General features: G+C 50.9%; 1 protein-coding gene across 1 annotated transcript in view; it reads left to right on the forward strand.

Annotated features, from left to right (window-relative positions):
• The window catches only part of LOC144137919 (uncharacterized), a 510,196-nt gene that overhangs the window by 246,878 nt on the left and 241,947 nt on the right, over positions 1–21,371 (forward strand). Inside the window, exons 8-10 of the mRNA XM_077669938.1 lie at positions 56–164; positions 861–955; positions 1,754–1,865. Of these exons, the coding sequence (XP_077526064.1) occupies positions 56–164; positions 861–955; positions 1,754–1,865 (316 nt within the window). The remainder of the gene's footprint in view (positions 1–55; positions 165–860; positions 956–1,753; positions 1,866–21,371) is intronic.

The raw sequence follows: 21,371 nt of genomic DNA on the forward strand, positions 1-21,371 counted from the left end.
TATTTCACGAAGCTCACTTTGCACCCTGCACCCCGCCCTATTTTATCGTCCACAGAGCGGAATCGACGTGAACAAGCCCAACTCGTCGGAGCAGACCGCGCTGGACCTGGTGCGCTCTTTCTCGAGCTCCAAGGCTGCCAGGGACCTCAAGGTGCTGCTCAGAGGTAACGTCGACATGCGCGCTGTACAGTTTGTCCTTGTCTGCAAACAGCGGTGGGAAATTGGGGGCATTAGCTGCCTGACGTAATGTCTAGTTTTTCGAACGGTGGTTCTTACCGGTAGGTCGCGCTGCGATAGGGAGCCTGGATTGGAGTGCGCGCATCCAGGCATCCAGGCACCCCAAGATGTGTGGTGCTTTCGTTGTTTGCGTAAGCAATCGTCGGGATCACAGGACGTTGTGAGATGTATGTTAACCATAGCGGGACTCGACTGGAGACGATGTTTACGTATAAGGCATAGATCCCACAGCATTTTCCCCTATTGTGTACGCTTCAAAGAGAATCGAACCGCTTTCAAAACGGGCATAGTTAGTGTGGCGGTTAAGCGTGCTCGCTGTTGAGTGCGGCGCGTTGCATAGGCTCAATTCCGGTCCTCTTTTTAACACGAAAATGTTTTATTCCTGGATACACCAAGATTTCACTGACGTCATATCCGTCACGGAAATGACGCCAGTACACCTTTGCCGAAGTGACCCACCAGCAGGACGTCGATTGCCAAGAGCACCCACAAGACAGCTGCCGACCCGCTAATTATGCTCAGCTGCAGATTTCGCTGCACATTTCACTTTCATGTTTTACCGATTCTTATGACATAGGAATCAACCACAGCTTTTTTTTCTGTTGTTTTTTCCCCCGTTGTAGAAATGCTACAGGCGGTTCCGGCCAGGGCGATCCGGGACCACTACGACCATAATGACAGCGAGTGCCTTATTCTTCGCGAGGGCGACATGGTTACGGTAAGTTGGCGTACTGCTCTCGATTCTTTTTTCCGGCATTCCTTCATGTCTTTAGGTAGCAGTTATCTGTTGAAAACTAACTTGAATCGATATGAGCAGACAGGCCCCAACAAAGATCAGGCAGCGCGAACTGATTCATGTGATTAATCCTGACCTGATTAATTGGCTACGCCAGTAAAGCGCTGGTTTTCGAGAGCCGTAGTCCGCCTTTCCCACGCGAATTTTGTGCCTGTTGGCCGTGACCCTGTGCCCTTCACGTGTTCCGCAGTAGGTTGGAGACGCACTTTCTAAGCGATCCCGGAATCGTTAAATAATCATCATCATCACCAGCCTATCTACGCCCACTGCAGGGCAAAGGCCTCTCCCATTAATCTCAAATTACCCCGGTACTCTGCTAACTGCGACCAATTTATCCCCGCAAACTTCTTAATCTCATCTACCCATCTAACTTTCTGCCGCCCCCTGCAACGATAATGAAGAACGATAAATAATGAAGAACGATAAACAAACACGCTCGTTCTGGCGACCTCTTAAACGTATGAATAGCACGAGACGATAAAAAAACTATGAACGAAATTTCGTTAGTGGCAATCCCTTGTATTTATCGCGCTGAGAAATTTACCACCGTCAGAGTTAAGGAACAATAAGACGAGCTGCGCCTCCTCGAATTATTTGAGGACAAGTGTACCCTAGCATAAACCAAATTTCCGGATAGCACGATGTTGGAAATTCAGTGATGTGGCATCGACCGGGACGAGCTTTGACGACTCCGCTGGTGTCGTTCGCTGTCCCATGCAGGTGTTAGAGCAGTGCGAAAGTGGGCGCTGGAAAGGCATCGTCTTCGGCCCTGGCCACAGCTCGCGCGCGGGCTACTTCCCGGCCACCGCCGTCCAGCTGCTTCACAGGCAGGGTGAGTAGTGTGCTCGTTCCGTATTTCATAGCCGGCCCCAGCCGACCATACCTGTACAGTCTTCGACAAAAGTTTCTAGGCCGCGTAAGAAGTTTGTAGGCCACAAAGGATTCAACATAGAAGCGATCGTCTTGAGCGAAACTGGACTGGTTTTTTCCCAAAATGCTGGCGAAGGCACTCTCCTCTCCTAACTGTCATCGAACAACTTAGTCGGACTTGAAGGTTAACTTCTTGCGTGAGATTATTCGAGTTGCTGAACTTTCGGCGTGGGTTAGAAACTTTCGAGAAAGGCTGTAACTTGTCCTTGTGTGTTGTAGCAATTGTCTAGCGAATGCTAGACAAGCAGCCAAATCTATCAACCCGGTCGTTTCGTCTCAGTCGTTGTAAAGTTATTTCATTTACACGCATAGTGTGCACTAGTGTCACTAGATAAGGTTACACAGTGTCGGCACTATTTTCTCCCATTGTTCCGTGCCGCTGCCATGACCATTGGGCAGTTCGCATTACGGGACATTTGTTTACACTGAGACGGTTCATGGGCACGGCCATGTTGTTGGTTATGCGTTTTAGTCAGTCAACTCTCGTAGGTATAGCTTGTTTTCCCGGCCCTGCGGGTGCGCGCGACTAAAGTCGCGTGTAACAGCATTTCAGCAGCAGAAGTGTGCTTAGCTTCATCTTCGGTAGTGTTGCTAACAAACTACCCGGTCGAAGTTGACGGCGAGGCAGTAGATGCGGCAATTTCGCAACACTGCATGATGCACGACAAAATGGCTGCCGTTGCTGACTTCCGTGCCTGACTGGCAGTGCTCTTATACCTTATCTTGTGACACTAGTGTGGACGTTTCAGTCTCTCTTCGGAACCAGGGTTCATTAGTTCCTCTGCGCTGCGTGGGACTGAAGTCACTTCCGGCGACGTCACGACGCCAACGGACTCCAAAAGTTTTTTGTTTCCGCTTGGCCGTTATGTGAGATGTGGAACATCTAGGCATTTCCTGCCGACAGAAACCGATATATTTGTTTGGTCGAAACGTTCATTACACGTGATTATCGGCTTAAGCCATGCGGGGGAAATGATTTGGAAAGGGGGAAGGGTTAGAGGACAAGGTGGGGGAAGGGTGAGGCCTAGGGGCGATGTGGTTTTGGTCCGCCGGAATAGAGGGCGTAGGCGACGACGACCGTGCGCAGTGTATCGTCCGCCTCGCGACGCGTGCTACCAGTGTGGTCAAGTCACTCGCAATACTGTAGAGGCTTTAGCGGCCCCAGAGAAAGCAGAACTTGGATTTCGCGTTCTGCTGTCGCCGATGTACCGGGTTTGCTGCAGGTTCCCTGATCGGGATCATTCCGGTGTTATTTGTGGCGCAGGTGTAGAGGTTTTAATACGCATGCCTGAGCATGGCGTATGATTACTTGTTCCTTGCGGGAGGAGACATATGAGGCGATGTATTGCCTCTTTCTCCGCAAAACGTCAATCAGCGAGCACCCCTTTGCGCGTCGCACAAGGCCGACCGCGCTGCGGCACGACTCGTCCGTCGTCAGCTTCGTCGCGCGCTTCCAAAGCAGTCGACCTTGGAGAAGCCCAGCACTTCTGGCGCGATTTTTGAAACGGCCTCGCCACGCGCCCCTCGAAGGCGAGCCTCACAGCGTGGCGCATTCACCATACTATAAGTGCTAATCTCGTTTAACATAGTGAACGCGTTGCGCAGATTCGGTGCTCCTGGGCCGATTTACTACTACAGGGTTTTTTTTTTTTTTTCGGCGCATGCACAAGAAATCGCACATATACCGACGGCGTTTTTGTACAGCGCCCTTTTATTTTGTGTTTCTGTTTTACAGGTGTTTCTTTTTTCTTTCTTTCCTTTTTCGCGACTTGCGCCTGTAGAAAATCGACGCGATGTTTTTTTTATTTCTATTCCTGCGGTTTGCTTCCTTCAGGCGGTGACTGCGACTGATGGTAGTTTCCACTTTTATGCCTCGCTTTTCACGAATGTCCGGCTTGGCTCGCCCGACCCCGCCGAGTGCTTTGTTGGCACTTGTATGCCGTCACCTTGAACCGCTTCCGACCGCTGTTCCACTTACCTGCTCACGTACGCACGCCGGCCAGCCGTCGAGAGGATAAAAGCAAATAAAAGAACGGGGGAGAGGGGAGGGGGGGTGCTTCGAAAGGTCGTTGACGTCACTTCCGGTCGCGAGTCAATCACGCCGCCACGCACGCGCGTGAGCAAGCGACCCTACCCCGGCAGCTGTTTCCGCAGGCCCACACCGTAATAGCTGGGTCTGGGAAGGCCCCTGCGCACACATGTCGTAGCGTCCCCTCTCTCTCCTTTCCGTCGACCCCGCTGGCGCACGCCGGAAGTTACTTCCTCCGTGCCCGCTCCTTCCCCTCTCTCTCTCTCTCCCCTCCATCTTGCCTTGGCGCAACTGCTATACCCCCAGCGCGTGCCGGTGCATTTCCATCTTCCTGTGTTGGAGTGGCGCCGCTGCGTTTGTGGTTTGGTTTGTGGTTTCGTCTATTATTGCGTGTGTGCGACCTGTTTGTCCCCCCCTCTTAACCTCGTTGTTGAGAGCGTGACGAACTGAAAAGAGCGTTCGTTATATGCCACGTGTGCTGTCGTCGTAGGGCTGTCGTAATGAGTACGGGCACCGTGCGATGCGTATGGGAAATTAGGAGACCACAGGGCACTGAGAGAAAGGGATAGAGCGAGAGAGAACGGGAGGAGTGTTTGTACGGATTGTTTCCTGGTGGTAATGGGATTTTAGAGTGCGATCGAAATTGCTTTAGTTCCACAAAAATACACATAGTTTCATGGTGGATTGGTCGGGAAAAAAGGTGTTCAAGGCAACTTGACGGCCCCTAAAATTCTTGAACAGAGGAAGCAGCAAGATGGAGCGCGAAGGAAGAAAAAAAGGAAAGACCGAGCCCCTCAAAAAGAAAAACTGGTTAATTACTCTGTCGTAGGAATCGGTAAAACACGAAAGTGAAATGTGCAGCACAATCTGCAGCTGAGCATGATTTCCGGGTATGCGGCTCTCTTGTGGGTGTGCTTGGCGATCGACGTCCTGCTGGCGGGTCGCTTTGGCAAAGGTGTACTGGCATCATTTCCGCGACGGATATGACGCCAGTGAAATCTTGGTGTATCGCGGCATCGAACACTTTCGTGTTAAATTATAAATCCCGAAAACGAGCAGGTCTAAGTATAACGTACTCTTTAGTACTAAAGGTTGCTTCCCCGCAAGAAGACCCTGTGTGGAGGGGTGCACCCTTTACAGGCAGTTTGCTTCGTTGTGCTGACGTCATTTCTGTGTCGCATATGACGTCACTGAAATCTTGGTGTATCCCGGTATAAAACGCTTTCGTGTTAAAATATAAGACCCCAAAAACGAGCAACCCTAAGTATAACGTACTCTTTAGTACTAAAGGTTGCTTCCCCGCAAGAAGACACTGTGTGCAGGGGTGCACCCTTTACAGGCCGCTGGCTTCGTTGTACTGGCGTCATCTCCGTGAGGGATATAACGTCAGTGAAATCTTGGTGTATCCAGGAATAAAGCACTTTCGTGTTAAAAAAGTCGAAGAAGGCACTGAATTGAATTCCATTTCAAGAGTGAATTTCGCAAGGTTGGCTTTCGCGTTTCACTGAAACTTTACGACGTGGTACTAATACACTCCTCCTGTTCTGAGCGGAATCAGGATCGTTGTTCGAGCGGGATCGGCACGAAGATATCAGTTATCTTCGATAAACTGCCCACTTCCGGCGTTGATGAGAAGCGGGCAGATTTCATACACTTGTTCTGCAATTTATATAATCACCTCCCGAAAGCTGCTTATGTCGTGGAAATAGATTTGCCGTCGTCAAACGGGCTGCGTGCTTTTTAATGGCGTGGTTGTTAGGTAAATAAAGTTATGGGATAACTTTGACCGAGGTGTTCGCATTCGCTGTCTTATTGCAATGATCGGCTATTTCTGGTCTGTTCCAACTGATAAGCTCATTAGTATGTAGACGAGGGAATGCTATAGTCCCATCCCCATTTTTAGAAATCTCTATTCTTGAATAAAATGTACCTTAGTCAAGTCGACAGAGGGCGTTGATCAATTGTATACCTATCACGCAAGTTGGGGTCATCGTCATAACCCCCCCCCCTTCCCCCTATATGTTAGGGGCGACGCCTTTTAGGCCCTAGGGCTGTCGGCGTCTCCTGTCGTCGTCGTGGCATCATGTGGCCATGGTGCTAAAACACCGGGACACTCGTTTTCCAACGCCTCGCGCAAGAACGTCTCATCTCCGTGAGCAAAAATGCGTACTAACAGAACACACCGGTACGCTGATTTTTCTAGCGGAGTGTTCTAGCGCCGGTACGCGCTAGAACACTCCGGGCTTCAAAGACACCCCAAAACTAGAACTGCGTACACTGTGTGAATTGGGACCTTTCCCTTTCTCCTCCCGCTCCCCCATCCTCACTCCCCCACTGGATCTCCCGGCCTCTCGTCCTTAAAGGGACCCTGCAACACTTTTGATAAGCGCTTCCACTCTTTCCTTCGTGTCTGGGACCACTGCGAAAACTTTAGTTGTCGCAGCGCGGAGCGGCACTGCGTCATTTGCTCGTCGCAGGAGATACGCCTCCCGTTTCTGGTTTGCTTTGTGGCTTTCTTTTTAAAGTTTCTATCGAAAAGCGTTCATTGCTGCAACTGAAGGAAAACAGGCCAACAGCCGCGACATGGCCTCAGTGACGGAATTCGGGCCGTCGAAGAACGTCAAGACCGGGAACGAGAGAAAAATCTTTTGAGCCAGTTTCCAAGTCATCTGATGGGCATAGAGCAGTAATTTCTGGCTGAGGTACTTTGCGACCCCCCTAATCTAAGTACTGGGTGTATTGAATGACTACGTTCTGCAAGCATTTAAGATTTCAAAAAAAAAAGATGAAAAAAGTGTTGCAGCTGGGGCTCTTTAATAAAGTGTTTCACTCACTCACGAGACCTTTACAGCAAAGCTGTATACCTCTACCCCACCCCTCCAAACTGTTTCCTCTCCGTGGGCAAAAACGCCAGGGTGCCAAGAATACACTTGCGTGCTTCACCGCTCCCCTGGTTTCACGTTAGTGCAGACTGCCCGGGATTTTTCTAGATTGCCTTCGGCCACCCACTGAGCCAGTGTAATCTTATCCGTCGTCGTCTTCTTCCCCCGTGAAGAAGACTTCCTTTCCACGTAAATTTCACGCCTGCCCGTCAATACAGCCGTAACAAACAGCTCGGTTTGAGTCTGTCCGTGCTTCAAGGAGCAGCCGAGACGACCGTATGTCAGACGATAACCAAATTCCTTTCTGTCACTTTGCCGCAGACGATGTGCGCGCAGCTGCGATCTGTCACGGCCACTGTTGTCCGTTCTGCCGCTGCGCTCCAGTGGTGTATGTTTATTCGTAACGTGATCTTCCCCGTGACGGGCTGGTCTTCACGTTTGGCATTCCTTCTTCTTGCGAAACGTCAAGACAGAAGGGTTCCATCTCTCCCTTTTCTGTTTTCCTCGCCTGCATGGTTGAAAGAGAGACAGACCAACCCGTCGAGGTTGGCGTCTGTTGGTTCGTCGATTTCTTGCGGCATTGGGGGGAGGTTTCTGTGGGCACTCGGAGTTATATAGATCGAACAGCTCAATTAAAAACGCCAAAGAAGGGCACATCCACACCTTAATTGTCCCTACCCCCGCCCCCTCCCTTATACTGTTACTGTTAATGGTCAAATTCAGTTTGCACGTCTGTGTGTGTGTTTTAGGGGCGAGGCCCCTTTGGGGCTGGGGCTGTCGGCGTCTCATGTCGTCGTCGAAATCGTCGTTTCATGTAGTAACGGTACTAAAACACCGGGAGACTTTTACGCCTCGCGCTAGAACGTAACGCGTGCTAAAGAAACTCCGGGACACTCGTTAACGCCTCGCGCTAGAGAGCTTCGTGCTTCAAATACGAGAGACCTTTATAGCAGACCTGTATACCATACCCCCAACGGTTTCATGTCCGTGGGCAAAAACTCCAAGGCGCCAAGAATAAACTTATACACTGCATGCATGCTTCGCTCCCTCCCCAGTTTCCACGTTAGTGTAGATGGCCCGGATTTTTTTTTCGGATATATTTATGGCTACCCGCCGCGGTGGCTCAGTGGCTAAGGCGTTGTGTTGCTGAGCATGAGGACGTGGGTTCGATTCCCGGCCGCGGCGTCCGCTTTTCTGATGGAGGCGAAAAGCAAAAGCGCCCGTGTGTGCAAGATTTCGGCGCACGATAGAGGTCCCCAGGTGGTCAAAATTAATCCGGAGCCCGCCACTACGGCGCGCCTCATCGCCTGCGTTGCGTCGGCGCGTTAAACTGCACAATCAATCAATTATATTTGCGGCTGCTCGAGAGGCCATATGTATTTGTGCGTTCGATTTTTAACGAACAGATAACAAGGGAAGAGTCTCCTTTTAATCGTTGGTATCTAGAGTCGAATCGCACGACAGTTAGACGATACTCACAGAATTCATAGCACTTCACTGGTGAAGTAAGAAAGGGCCAACGCTTCGCACACGGTTAGCGTGACTTCTGGAGAGAGATTCGTGCGTACTTGAACTTGAAGCGTTAAAAGGGCCCTGAAACATCTCTCACCGAGGCTTTAGCATGCCTTGCAATGAAAAGGTCATCGTCCAACGAGTCTCCCCGTGCAACAATATTTTTGTTTCTGTATTAAAAGTGCGTTTAGGACCACAGCAGCGTCAAGTGACCGAAGATTGCTTTTAGACAGTCCACTCGTTGGAGAGACGACCGAAGGCGGACGCACGGGCAAGCTGCGCAAGTTTGATTGACTGATTGTATACGGTTTAACGCGCCGACGCAGCGCAGGCGATGAGGCGCGCCTATAGTGGCGGGCTCCGGATTAATTTTGACCACCTGGGGATCTTTAACGTGCGCCGAAATCTCGTACACACGGACGCTTTTGCTTTTCGCCTCCATCAGAAAAGCGGACGCCGCGGCCGGGAATCGAACCCGCGACCTCGTGCTCAGCAGCGGAACGCCTTAGCCACTGAGCCACCATGGCGGGCAGCTGCGTAAGTTTTGGCTCTGTGAACCCTGCTTATAACGGAATCGTTTTACTCGAAATATCGCTTTATTCCAAGTGTTTGCGATCACGAGGTGCATTGCGAGCACGAACACTCGCTTTTAACGAAACGTCGCTTATAACAAATCTAGTTTCCGGCCACGAGAACCTCGTTATAACGCATTTACTGTATACCCGGGCAGCCGAAACGACAATTTAAAAGAAATCCCTGGCCCACTACTACTGTGAAACCTGGGGAGGGGCGAAGCACGCACTGTGTCAGTCTATTCTTGGCGCCTTGGCGTTTTTGCCAACGGAGATGAAAGCGTTGAGGGGTAGAGGTATACAGCTTTGCTGTAAAAGCCTCTTGTCTTTGAAGCACGAAGCCCTCTAGCGGGAGGCGTAAACGAGTGTCCCGGTTTTTTTTTTAGCACGCGTTACGAAGTGCTCCAGCGCGAGGCGCAAACGAGTTTCCTCGGTGTTTTAGTACCGTGACTACATGAGACGACGATCACGACGACGACAGGAGACGCCAACAGCCCCAGCCCCAAAAGGGCTTCGCCCTTAAAAAAAGCTGTGGCCGAAACACAACGCGGTTCTTTTTTGTGCCGCTTTTGTTCTTAGCTGTAAGCTGTTCGCTTAATTGTGAACATGGATACATTTTACGATTTCGGCAGAATTGTAAGTGGGAACGGCCTTGTGGAAGAAATAGCGGCTTTTCGTCGGGATAGATGCGGCCGCAAACTCGTTTCCAAGTTTCCCTTGCCCTCGCTACACTTCGTTAAAGGCGATTGAATTGCGTCCCCAGCTGGGCAGTTATTCCACCCAAGCCGGAATGCATACTCAACAACCTCCGAGAGGCCGAGCGGGTGGATACAGCCTCATCCCTCTCTCTCCCACCATACCCGACTCGGCGTTTCTGGGTGTCGAGTTACTCGGACCCTTCCGAGAATCGGCAAGACGCTTCCAAGACGCGCCACCACCTCCCCTCCACCGCCTTCTCTGTGGCAGATATATTGCGCGGCGTGACGACGCCTTGCGTGCGCGCTGCGAGGAGTAACGCGAGAAGGGGAGCAACGTCAGAAGAAAAGCTCCTTATGTATTTCTTCGTTTTGTCTAGTTTGGCATTGCCGGATCGAGTTTCGCTTGCCCAAGGACGCATGCCGCCCGTCAAGGATGCGCATTTTCCGCAGCAGCGCCACGTGGCTCCAACAGGTCGTCTCTCGCGCGCAATGCAAGCAGACTCGCGGCATTGCTGTAACTTCTTTTTATGGTCGAAGCACCTTAGGACCTCGCTTTGACCAGGGCTTGGCGTCCAGGTACACAGTGTTGCGCATGCGCGAGGAGCATTGGCTTGGATTGGATTGAAATGAATTGAACTGGATTGGATTAAATTGACTTGTATAGGATTGGATAGGATTGGAATTGTTTTTACTGTGCACACGCGTTGTCCCTCATTTACATGCGCGAGTGGGCAACGCCACGGGTGATTTACGGTGTTGTATTATTGTAAGGAGCTGCAGACAACGCGGGGGACGAGACCGAGGAGGCGTCGGCGCCACACGCAGACGAAGATCACACAGGCTTGCCTGCCTCCAGCGGGTCACGTAAAGCGCCTGGGCCCCGTCACTCGACACCTCGTGCGATCGCCGCAGACGCTCTTCGGAACGGCCACCGGAATTCGGGGAGACCCGTTCGAGCGACGTCTGTTTCCTCGACGACGCCGGCGCACGAGAGTTATGTCTGGGTTTGTGTGTGTGTGTGTGTGGTGCGCGCCGTGAGTGAACGCTGTGAAATGAAGACGACTCTCCCACGCCGCCCGCTCCGAAAAGAACTCTTGCGTGGCGGTGGATGCCTGCAGCCACCCTCCCCATTCTTTTCTATATGTACACTTCTTTTCCTTCTCTCACGATTCTGCCAATAAAGTCAGTCTGGAAACGGAACCCAACGAGGAAGCATCTCCTGTTTTTAGGCTCCTGCACGCGTGGCTTCGCCACCCCGTAACGATACGTGCAGAAGAGCGGTAACTTGTTTTCGTATAGATTATGCTGCTAAGCAAGTTATCTACAAGATCGTAAGAGAGAAGAAGAACTACAACAATATTTTCTGGTGCCGAAACCCGGGAGGAGGGACTTCAAAAAAGATGGACGTCAGCCGCCTCAAACGCAAGCGGAGCGTGGTGCGATCGTCGACTACAAAGCTGATCAACGACATCACCGACAAGAGGGACTCCGCATCAATCGGTGAGCTGGAATCCAATTTGGACCTTCTCTCTCTTAAAGAAAGATCTCTGAAAGAACTGGATGAAGAAATCCATACAGTCATTGAAGTGGAAGAGCTAGAAGACGATGTAGCAAGCGCTGAATCCTACGCTGAGAAAATCATCGTAGCCAAAAGCGAAGTCAGAAGCTGGATAAAAGATCTGAAGTCCGGCAATGAAAAGGCAGCAGCTACTGCAGCAACGCGGCAGACAGATCCCAGGCAGCAGGCAGAAACGAGCATGACTCCGGTTCCCCCTGTGCAAGTCGTGAGGCTTCCAAAGTTGGAAATTTCTAAATTTGGAGGAGAACTGAGAAAGTGGCAAGGATTTTGGAGCCAATTCAACTCTACTATCCACAGCAACCCCACTTTGTCAAAAATTGACAAGTTTAAATATCTGAACAGCTACATGACCGCGAAGGCAGCGGCGGCCATCGCAGGGCTTGACCTATCAGAGGCAAATTATGACGTAGCCCTTACCATCCTTCAAGAAAGATTCGGCCGAAAGGAAATGATAATCGAGGAGCACATGTCGCGCTTGCTTCATGTGAAGCCGGTTCAGGATGTACGAAACCTCGACAAACTGCGTGGGCTCGTCGACGAAGTGCAGACGGAAGTCAGAAGTTTAGCCGCATTGGGAGTGAGTGCTAGCGCATACGGCGTGCTATTGCTGACCGTACTCAAGAAGGCTGTGCCAGCTGATCTTTGCCTCGAATATTACCGAAGGCACGATGAAACTAAAGAGGGCAGCGAGGTAGAAACATTTTTGCTTTTCCTAAGAAAAGAGGTAGAAACTCGCGAAAAGATACAAGCAGCTGACTCCAGACACCGCGAGCCTACCGCTGCTCCCAACCGACACAAGAGTGGTTTCAAAGGATCGCATGCGCCTTCTGCTGCTTTGCTGAACGCCGTAACGGACAAAGACAGCATAGGATGCGTGTTCTGCCACTCTTCCAATCACGACGCTGGGAGCTGTGATTCTCGGATGTCAGTTTCGGAAAAGCGGGAACTTCTAAAGCGCGACAACCGTTGCTTTCGCTGCACAAGAAAAGGACACAGGTCTAAAGAATGCCGAACAGCCAGATGGTTGAAGTGCGCAAGTTGCGGAGGGAAACATCTCACCACGTTGTGTGATCCCAACATGTCGGGCGCTGACAATACGGCCAAAGAGAATGCAACCGTAACAACAGTGACAGAGCCAAAGACAGTGTTGCAGTCGTCACTGGATGCTCGTAATCACGGGTCACAGGTGTTTCTTCAGACAGCAAAGGCTTGGGCTGAGGGCCAACAAAAGCGTACACTGGTGAGACTTCTCCTTGATGGAGGTAGCCAACGTACATTCATACGAAGCGACCTGTCCAAGAATCTGCAGTTGAAGGTCCTAGGCGAAGAGGAGCTGAACATTTTTACGTTCGGAGGCGCGGAAGCTGCGAGGCATACCAAGTCACGTCGAGTCGAGCTCTGGCTCCGAAGCCAGCATGACAGAACAGAGGTGCGGGTTGAAGCTCTCGAGGTGCCCTGCATATGTGCAGATCTCATGCCTGTTCCATCGGACGCAGACGTTTTGCGAATGCTAGAGGAAGGAATGAAAGTCGCAGACGTTTCACACGGTGTTCACAGTGACGAGGGGATCGGTCTCTTGATTGGGGCTGATTTCTACTGGGCAGTGGTCACGGGATCGGTCAGGCGACTGGCTCCTAAGCTCATGGCAGTGGACACTGCTTTTGGGTGGACTCTGCAAGGCGAGGTTGGTACGACCCGATCTACGGCAATTTGTTCCACTGCGACAAGTGTGATGAGAGCTAGCGTGAGTGAAGAAACAGACAAAGATATAGCTTCACAACTCCGCTCTTTCTGGGAGCTTGAGCACCTTGGTATCAACGAAACCGAACGAGTTTGTCCCGAAGATGCCGTTCTTCAGCATCATAAAGAAACGGTCCGGTTTGAAGACGGTCGCTACAAGGTGTCGTTCCCGTGGAAGCCAACAGCAACAGAATTGAGCGACAACCAAGAATGTGCTGCCAGGCGTCTAAAGTCTCTAACAACACGCCTAAGCAAGAGCGAGCACCTAATGCAAGAATACGATACTTCCATCCGTGACTACATTAAGAAGGGCTTCGCGGAGGAGGTGAAAGAAAACAAAGACAGTACAAGTCCGCTGTACTATATGCCACACCAAGCTGTTGTACGTCATGACAGCCAAACAACTAAGCTAAGGGTTGTTTTCGATGCCTCGTCAAGCACCAACAATCGCCCCTCTCTGAACGACGTTTTGGAGAGTGGGCCAAATTTGAATCCTGAGCTCATTGACGTACTGACCAGATTCCGCACCCATAACATCGCTATTGTTGCGGACATCGAGAAGGCTTTCTTGCAGATATCTTTGGCCAAGACGGATAGGAGCGCGGTGCGTTTCCTGTGGTACGAAAGAACGCCAAAGATCGGGGAAGAACTTCCTCCAGTCGTGACCTACCAAATGACAAGAGTGCCCTTTGGCGTAACTTCAAGCCCATTTCTTTTGGCAGCGACGTTGCACCATCACCTAAGAAACCTGCCTGAGCAGTACGACGGAACGGCGGATATCCTACGCAGGCACCTTTACGTTGATGACCTCGTGACTGGAGTGGACAGCCGAGAACAAGCGACGAAGCTGTGCCAGGAGGCAACTACTATCATGGGACAAGCAGGAATGAAACTGCACAAGTGGATGTCCAACGATACCGAGCTGCTAAACTCATTGGAACAGGGTGCTGTTCAGCAGCAATACAATGACTTCGGGCATGCTGCGGCCGCAAAGGTGTTGGGAGTGGGCTGGGACCCCCAAAGCGACGTGTTCGAATACAGGTTGACCGCCCTCATCGATTTCCTCTCCGCCAGAGTGGACAATAAGAGATTTGTGCTCCAAGTGTCAGCGAGAATTTTCGATCCATTTGGATTTCTGTCCCCCACCACAGTGAATGTTAAGATGATGTTTCAAAGACTGTGGGAGCTAGGAGTAAAATGGGATGAACCTTTGCCAAGTAGTTTGCAAACCGAGTGGGATCAGTGGTGCAGCGAGCTTCCGCTCATTCAACAGATTACAGTGCCACGCATGATCGCCGCGGATTTCGGGGACGATCAAACAAAGAAAGTGCTGCACGTTTTCTGTGATGCAAGCCCCAAGGCCTACGGCGCCGTTGCATACATCGTAACTACATCAGCGTCGGGAGAGGTAGGCGTCAGCTTGATAATGGCTAGAACCCGAGTGGCACCTCTGAAACGACTCTCTTTGCCCCGACTCGAGTTAATGGGAGCCCTAATAGGCGCGCGGCTGTGCCAATGCCTCGTAAAGACGCTGCGAATGGAGCACGCTCGGGTACGACTCTGGACGGACTCTACAGTGGCCATGTACTGGATCAAGGGTTCCGCCAGCCGATGGAAACCATTCGTGGCTAACCGAGTTACAGAGTTGCAAACACTGACCAACCCTGAAGATTGGGGGCATTGCCCTGGAGCGGACAACCCTGCGGATCTCTTAACACGCGGCATACTGCCCTCGGCATTGGTGCAGAGCGCACTATGGTGGAGAGGGCCCCAGTGGCTACTGAATGATGAGTCAGGCTGGCCGACGCTGGGTAATCAGGCGTCACAACAAGCGGATTCCTACAAAGAGGAAATGAGAGTGGCTGCAATGCCAGTGATGTCTCCATCGCAAGACCCGATCCTGAATCTCAAGGATCATAGTTCGTTCAACAGGATACTTAGAGTGACTGCTTGGGTCCTCCGTTTTGTGGACAACTGCCGGAAGAAAGATGAAAAAAGGAAGGGGTCACTCACAGCTGAAGAAATAATCACCTCTGAAAGGTACTGGTTGACGACCATCCAAAAAGAAGCCTTTGGCGACGACATCTCGAACCTGCTCACTCAAAGACCGCTTTCGAAGAAATCTCCTGTGTACCTATTTAACCCGTACATCGATGAAGACGGGCTCATGAGGGTAGGGGGGAGATTACACTTCAGCCAGAACAGCGAAAGTACGAAGCATCCAATAGTGCTCCCCGGCGACCACCCGTTCACTTCCCTGCTCATACAGAGAGAACACCTACGGCTGTTGCACTCCGGCGTGCGGGACACCCTCGCTCAATTGAGAGAGTCATACTGGATCCTCAGGGGGCGGCAGGTCGTGAAGAAAGTTGTAAATCAGTGCCTGAAGTGTCGGAAACAAAGTTGTCCCCCGGCGTCCGAGCAAGTGGCACCGCTTCCTGCCGATAGAGTAACACAAGGGAACCCGTTTGACGTCGTTGGAGTGGACTTCGCTGGCCCGCTGATGTGTCGGGAGAGCGGTGGGACGAAGAAATGCTACATCGCCCTCTTCACATGTGCCGTAACGCGTGCAGTGCACCTCGAGCTTGTCAGTGATCTTTCGGCTACCGCCTTTCTATTGGCCTTTAAGCGCTTCGTGGCACGTCGAGGAATGTGCACTACGGTCTACTCTGACAATGCGCTCACATTTAAAAGATCATCAAGAGACCTCAAGTTGATGTTCGACTCACTGCAGTCGGAAGAAACTCTATCTTACTTCGCTGACCACAGAATTAGGTGGAAATACATAGTTGAAAGGGCCGCTTGGTGGGGTGGATTTTGGGAGCGCCTGGTGAGATCGGTAAAGGTGTCGCTGCGCAAGGTGCTGGGTCGGAGCAGCCTAAACTTCGAAGAGTTGACAACAATTCTCAACGAGGTGGAGGCAGTCATCAACTCGCGTCCATTGACGTTCGTTTATTCCGAAGCTGATGAGCCTGAACCGCTGTCGCCGGGTCACTTCCTCGTGGGGCGAAAACTCACTGCTCTGCCACCGCATCGTCTTCCGGCCGCAACATCTCCAGGTGGCCAGCAACTTGTTCGGCGCTGGAGATACCGCAGCACCATCGCGGACAACTTCTGGCGAAGGTGGCGCAAAGAGTACCTGTTGGAGCTGAGATCGGCACACCTAAGCAAGCCTACCGTGTCAAGTGGCCTACAAGCTGGTGACTTGGTGCTCTTAAAGGAAGATCACCTAAAAAGGCATCTATGGAAAACCGGTCGAATCACGGAAACCTTCAAGGGAAGAGATGGCCTCGTGCGATCTTGCAAGCTCAGGCTACCCGGGGGAGCAGAGGTCAGACGGCCCGTACAGTTGCTGTATCCCTTGGAACTTTAAGAAAAAAGAAAAACCATGAGCGCAAGAAAACGCTCATCCGGGGGAGATTGTTGTATTATTGTAAGGAGCTGCAGACAACGCGGGGGACGAGACCGAGGAGGCGTCGGCGCCACACGCAGACGAAGATCACACAGGCTTGCCTGCCTCCAGCGGGTCACGTAAAGCGCCTGGGCCCCGTCACTCGACACCTCGTGCGATCGCCGCAGACGCTCTTCGGAACGGCCACCGGAATTCGGGGAGACCCGTTCGAGCGACGTCTGTTTCCTCGACGACGCCGGCGCACGAGAGTTATGTCTGGGTTTGTGTGTGTGTGTGTGTGGTGCGCGCCGTGAGTGAACGCTGTGAAATGAAGACGACTCTCCCACGCCGCCCGCTCCGAAAAGAACTCTTGCGTGGCGGTGGATGCCTGCAGCCACCCTCCCCATTCTTTTCTATATGTACACTTCTTTTCCTTCTCTCACGATTCTGCCAATAAAGTCAGTCTGGAAACGGAACCCAACGAGGAAGCATCTCCTGTTTTTAGGCTCCTGCACGCGTGGCTTCGCCACCCCGTAACGATACGTGCAGAAGAGCGGTAACTTGTTTTCGTATAGATTATGCTGCTAAGCAAGTTATCTACAAGATCGTAAGAGAGAAGAAGAACTACAACAATATACGGTAAGAACTATCCCCACTGCTTCGCTCTCTCGTCATGATTCACTTCGTGGTGATGCGTGAATTTTTTTTCTTTTTTTGCCTTTTCTTCGTTACCCGGGGCGAGTTCTGGCATTTGCCGCCTTTTGAAATTTCTTTCACGGGTTCTCCGGTATTCATGTGTACACCTTTCGCGAACGGTTTCTAAGCGCTTTCGCTTGGCACAGCATGCTTCGACGACGGTATGCTCGAGATGTGCTCCAGCGTAGAGTTTCGGCGCTCTTGCCCCACCGACCTTGCGAGAGGCATCTGAGAAAAGTGTAAAACTAAATGGTTATCTATGAGGCAGCATAACGTAATAAATATTATCATCCCTTCCCAAAGAAGGTTGAGAAAAGCTCGAAAGCTAAACGGGCGTTCAACCTTCGCTGAAAGTGCGTCCCCTCCATCGTCAAATTTTCAAAGAAGCAAATCGCACGCAAAGAATGAACTCATGCGACGATTTTTTTTTTTTTTGCGCACTAATTAAATGCATCTACGAAGGTTTATGAGATGAATGTCTACTATTGTCACTCCTTCTAAATCATCTAACTAGAACCGTTCTTTTTTTGGCGATTTAGCCTATTTGCACGCTCGCGCCGAGTGTTCAAAGATCGATTATCAGAGCTTTTCTTTCGGCCAACCGTTCTACGGGGAAATGCATTAGTTTTTTCACAGGACGCCATCGGTTCCACTCAAGAAGCTTTCGCTTTAAAATACACGTTCTCCTTGCAGATTTCATGCTTTATTTTAGCGTACTTTTCTCTCTCATGCAAAGCAAGCACTACCGTATAAGCGGTATAAAGTAGCACCAGGGAGGCATGAAATATGCGGTAATCGTGGCGCGAAATTTGAGTGGAAAGGAAGAGGTTAGCATGTTAGAGTAAACATGAACCTTCTGGGCCAAATGCTGGTAATGTCCTCTACATTGCCATTTCAACGATTCATACGTAACTTATGCGTCAAACTAAAATTCGTTGAACTCAGTGCGGCCGCCTTGGCAAGCTCAAGGGTGCTTGTGGTGACGTATGCTCTAGGTCGGTTGGCCGGTTGCGATGAGCGGCACCTAAACCGTTCTGCCTCCAACACAGCACCCTCAATTTGGTAGAGCAATTCCAAAAAGCCTGATTCCTCGCACCCAATCCCAGTCTCACTTGCGGGCAACGGGTGGACCGAGTGACTAGACCGTGCCTTTCGACTCCGCGCATCCTGGCGGAAAAGGCACGGGCAGCCACCAGGACATCCGGAACTAGAGGCGCCCCCACATGGCCGGTGCCCTCATTATGACGCACCTATCAGCTTGACCAATACAATGTAATATAGTTTTTTAGAGGCTTTATAGTTCGAGCGAAAAAATTAAAGGAGCACTGACAAGAAAATTTTCTGTTACACTTTTGTTGCTTTTATCGATGCTTAATGGCCTGGCGAACCTGAAACAGCACTTCAAATACTTCAGCGCGCGACAGTTAATCACATTGAACGGACTGAAAGTCGTTTGTTTCAAATTTCCGCGCTTTCATCCCGAACGGCGCATATGACAGACTTTCTGCCAGACCCAAGGAGGTTGTACAACCTCCTTGGCCAGACCTCACCGCTTTGTCCGGACGTCACCGGTGCCTGCTTGAGAGGGTGTTGTGCCCGCTCGCCGCTCGTGGGTCCGCGCTCGTGAAGTGACGTCACGAGTTTTTGACGAGCGCTGTCGCGTCACTTCTTTTGGCTGTCACTGGATGATGTCACGCTGATGTCCATTTGCTGAGTGCCGCTCCGCGCGCTGCTCCGTCGGCGCGATAAGAGATCCAATTGAACTATGTTCTTCGAGTCGCAGGCCGCTCATATTTCACCCAGGGTATTCTGTTGAGTGAAGGAAGCGAACTGTACAATTATATTAACGCCGAAAATTGGTGTCAGTGCTCCTTTAAAATAGGAAACTTGAAAGAATCTAAGGTGTGGCTGCCACCGTCACGTCACAATGTCAATTTTTACGTGCTCTGTGACTTATTTTTGCGTTTAATGCTGTAATGCTTGATTCTATTTTGCCTCTACATTTTTCGCCGTCGCCCCCCTCCCCGCGAGAGGGTGTGCCTATTATTTCGCTCGCGAACAGCAACACCAACATCTGGGTAAAACGCTGTCGCGGAGCATTTTTTTTAAAGGGGGGTATCACTCAGCGGCTACCATATCCTCCTTCGTGAAGTTGGCTTTGTTCCATGGCGTACGTGATGCCGTAAACCGCTCTTTACAGGAACTTTTTGTTGCGAACGGCGGACTGTTCTGTTCGCTAACGTATGGAGTTGAATGACGTGTGTCGTCACGATAATACCGCTGCTCATAACAGACGCGGGAGCTCTTAAATATCACTCCCTAACTGCACACGGAGTGCGCGGGGAGCTTAGCGGTTTTCGCCCTCGCCATAGAAGCGCACATGAGAAAGGGGTACCGAATTACGTCTGGACAATTTGCGCTGGGTCCGGGACTGCTAATTGAACAGGCCCAGGGGAAGGTGATACCGTATTTCGTGTCAGTTAGCAGTTGAATGAGGAGCGGGAGAGGCAGGAACGGCTCGACAGGGGCTGTAGAATCGCAAAGGAGGAGTAACTTTATTCATCCCCCCGTCAATTGTATATCAATATGTTTATCAATCTGTATATCAATTTATAAATCAATACGTATCAGTCTGTATATCAATTGTATATCAACATGTATATCAGTCCGTATATCAATATGTTTGTATTGTTTTTTATGAAATAAACTTCCACTTCCACTTAAAAAAAAATGGCGACAGAAAAGTCCTTCTCCCCGTCGCCCAAGAAACATCGACTGGAATCCCCGTCCGCATATCATACAACGATGAGTCGCAAATGCACCCATCTTTTCTCATCATATTTTACGTTCTTATTTTTTGCCGCAGGAGAAGTTATATTTTGTCGAGTCTGGTGTTACGGGGTCATTTGAGAGCTTCGCGTGGCGCTCATTTGGGTTGAGAGAGGCACCCGGAAGACGAAAGACGATGGGACACCTTCGAGAAAATGGAAAGTGAATGGAAAGTAAGTGCACAAAACAGCCTCGACCGCCCTCGCTCCTTGAGAGACGCCTTGAGGGAAAACCGATGGAAATTACTGCCTTGGAGGGGCGCCTCATCACGCCGGGAGAAATGTATGGACGGCGTCCCTTCAATGCCGCTGCTGCGTTCATCACGGATGCTGAGGGGGAAAGCGAGAGATGCGTTCTAAGATTAAGGAAGCATGGAAGTCGGGGTTAAGAAAGCGAAAAGAAAGAGAAATGGGTGGAGAAGGAGTAAATCGATGAGCAGCGTGCCTTCCATTTTGACTCCTTCGCCGTGTTTGGCACTCAATCTTGTCCGGGGTTGAAAATGCGCGGGACGGTGAGAGACGGAAAGGACGGAGAGGTTTGACTGTTTTATTGTTATTTATTTTTGCGCGAGAACGGTAGGTGCCTCACCTCGTAAAATAGCGTCCGTCGTTCGGTCGTCATGTGGAGTTTATCAAGCAAGGTCACAGCGGGAAATAATGCTGCGAGAGATAGGCTTACTAGGCAACGGCCAGTGTTGACACAGACAAAGTAAAAATCAAGCGGCGCTCCCCCAATCCTTCACCTTAGTGAAACGACCTTCACTTTTTTTTTTTTTTTTTTTGCTTTTCGGGGGCATGTTCCTGCGTCCGTGATGACAGCTACCGCCCTAAGCATTAACTCGTTGTCTTACGGGATTGACGAGTGTCTGCTGTCGCTGATATTTGCAGTACAGGAACAGTATGTCAACCCGTACGGCCTGGCAGCAAAGATACAAACAAGCGCGAGAAAAGAAATTGGCGCATCTTGCATTAGCGGTTGCAAGGCTGGAGAAACAGTGGAGCTGGGGGTCGACCTAGCTTCTTCCCGTTTTGCTAAGTTTTGTTAGGTTTTGTGATGTTGTTAGGTGTTGTGGGTAGGTGTTGTGGGTTGAGGCCAAGTTTAGTTGGATTTTACAAGGCCGTTCCGGTCAATCCCCCACATTGACGGCGCATCCCAGGGGTCAAGAAGCTAAGGTCGACCCCCGCCTCCGCTGTTTCTCCAGCCCTGGACCACTAGTTCAAGCTGCGCCATTTTTTTTTCGCATTTTAGAAGCCCAAGAAAGACTGTCACCTTTTGAAATGGTGTAGTGAGGGGTGCGCATCCGCATATGTTACAATACCCTGTCTGCGGTGGTGCACCCTTTACAGGCGGTCCAGTTTTTCCTTGGCATTTTTTTTTTTGCTAACGCCGCCGGACCAAGCTCAAGCTTAAACAGCTCCGCTGTTAAGAATAAGGTTGAGAAATTTCGTATTCGGATGTCTGGTTGCGGGGTCGCTGCGTT

Source organism: Haemaphysalis longicornis, unplaced genomic scaffold, assembly GCF_048455015.1.
Source record: "Haemaphysalis longicornis isolate Haplotype H1 unplaced genomic scaffold, Haemaphysalis longicornis Haplotype H1 scaffold_5, whole genome shotgun sequence".
In the NCBI taxonomy this organism is placed as follows: domain Eukaryota; kingdom Metazoa; phylum Arthropoda; class Arachnida; order Ixodida; family Ixodidae; genus Haemaphysalis; species Haemaphysalis longicornis.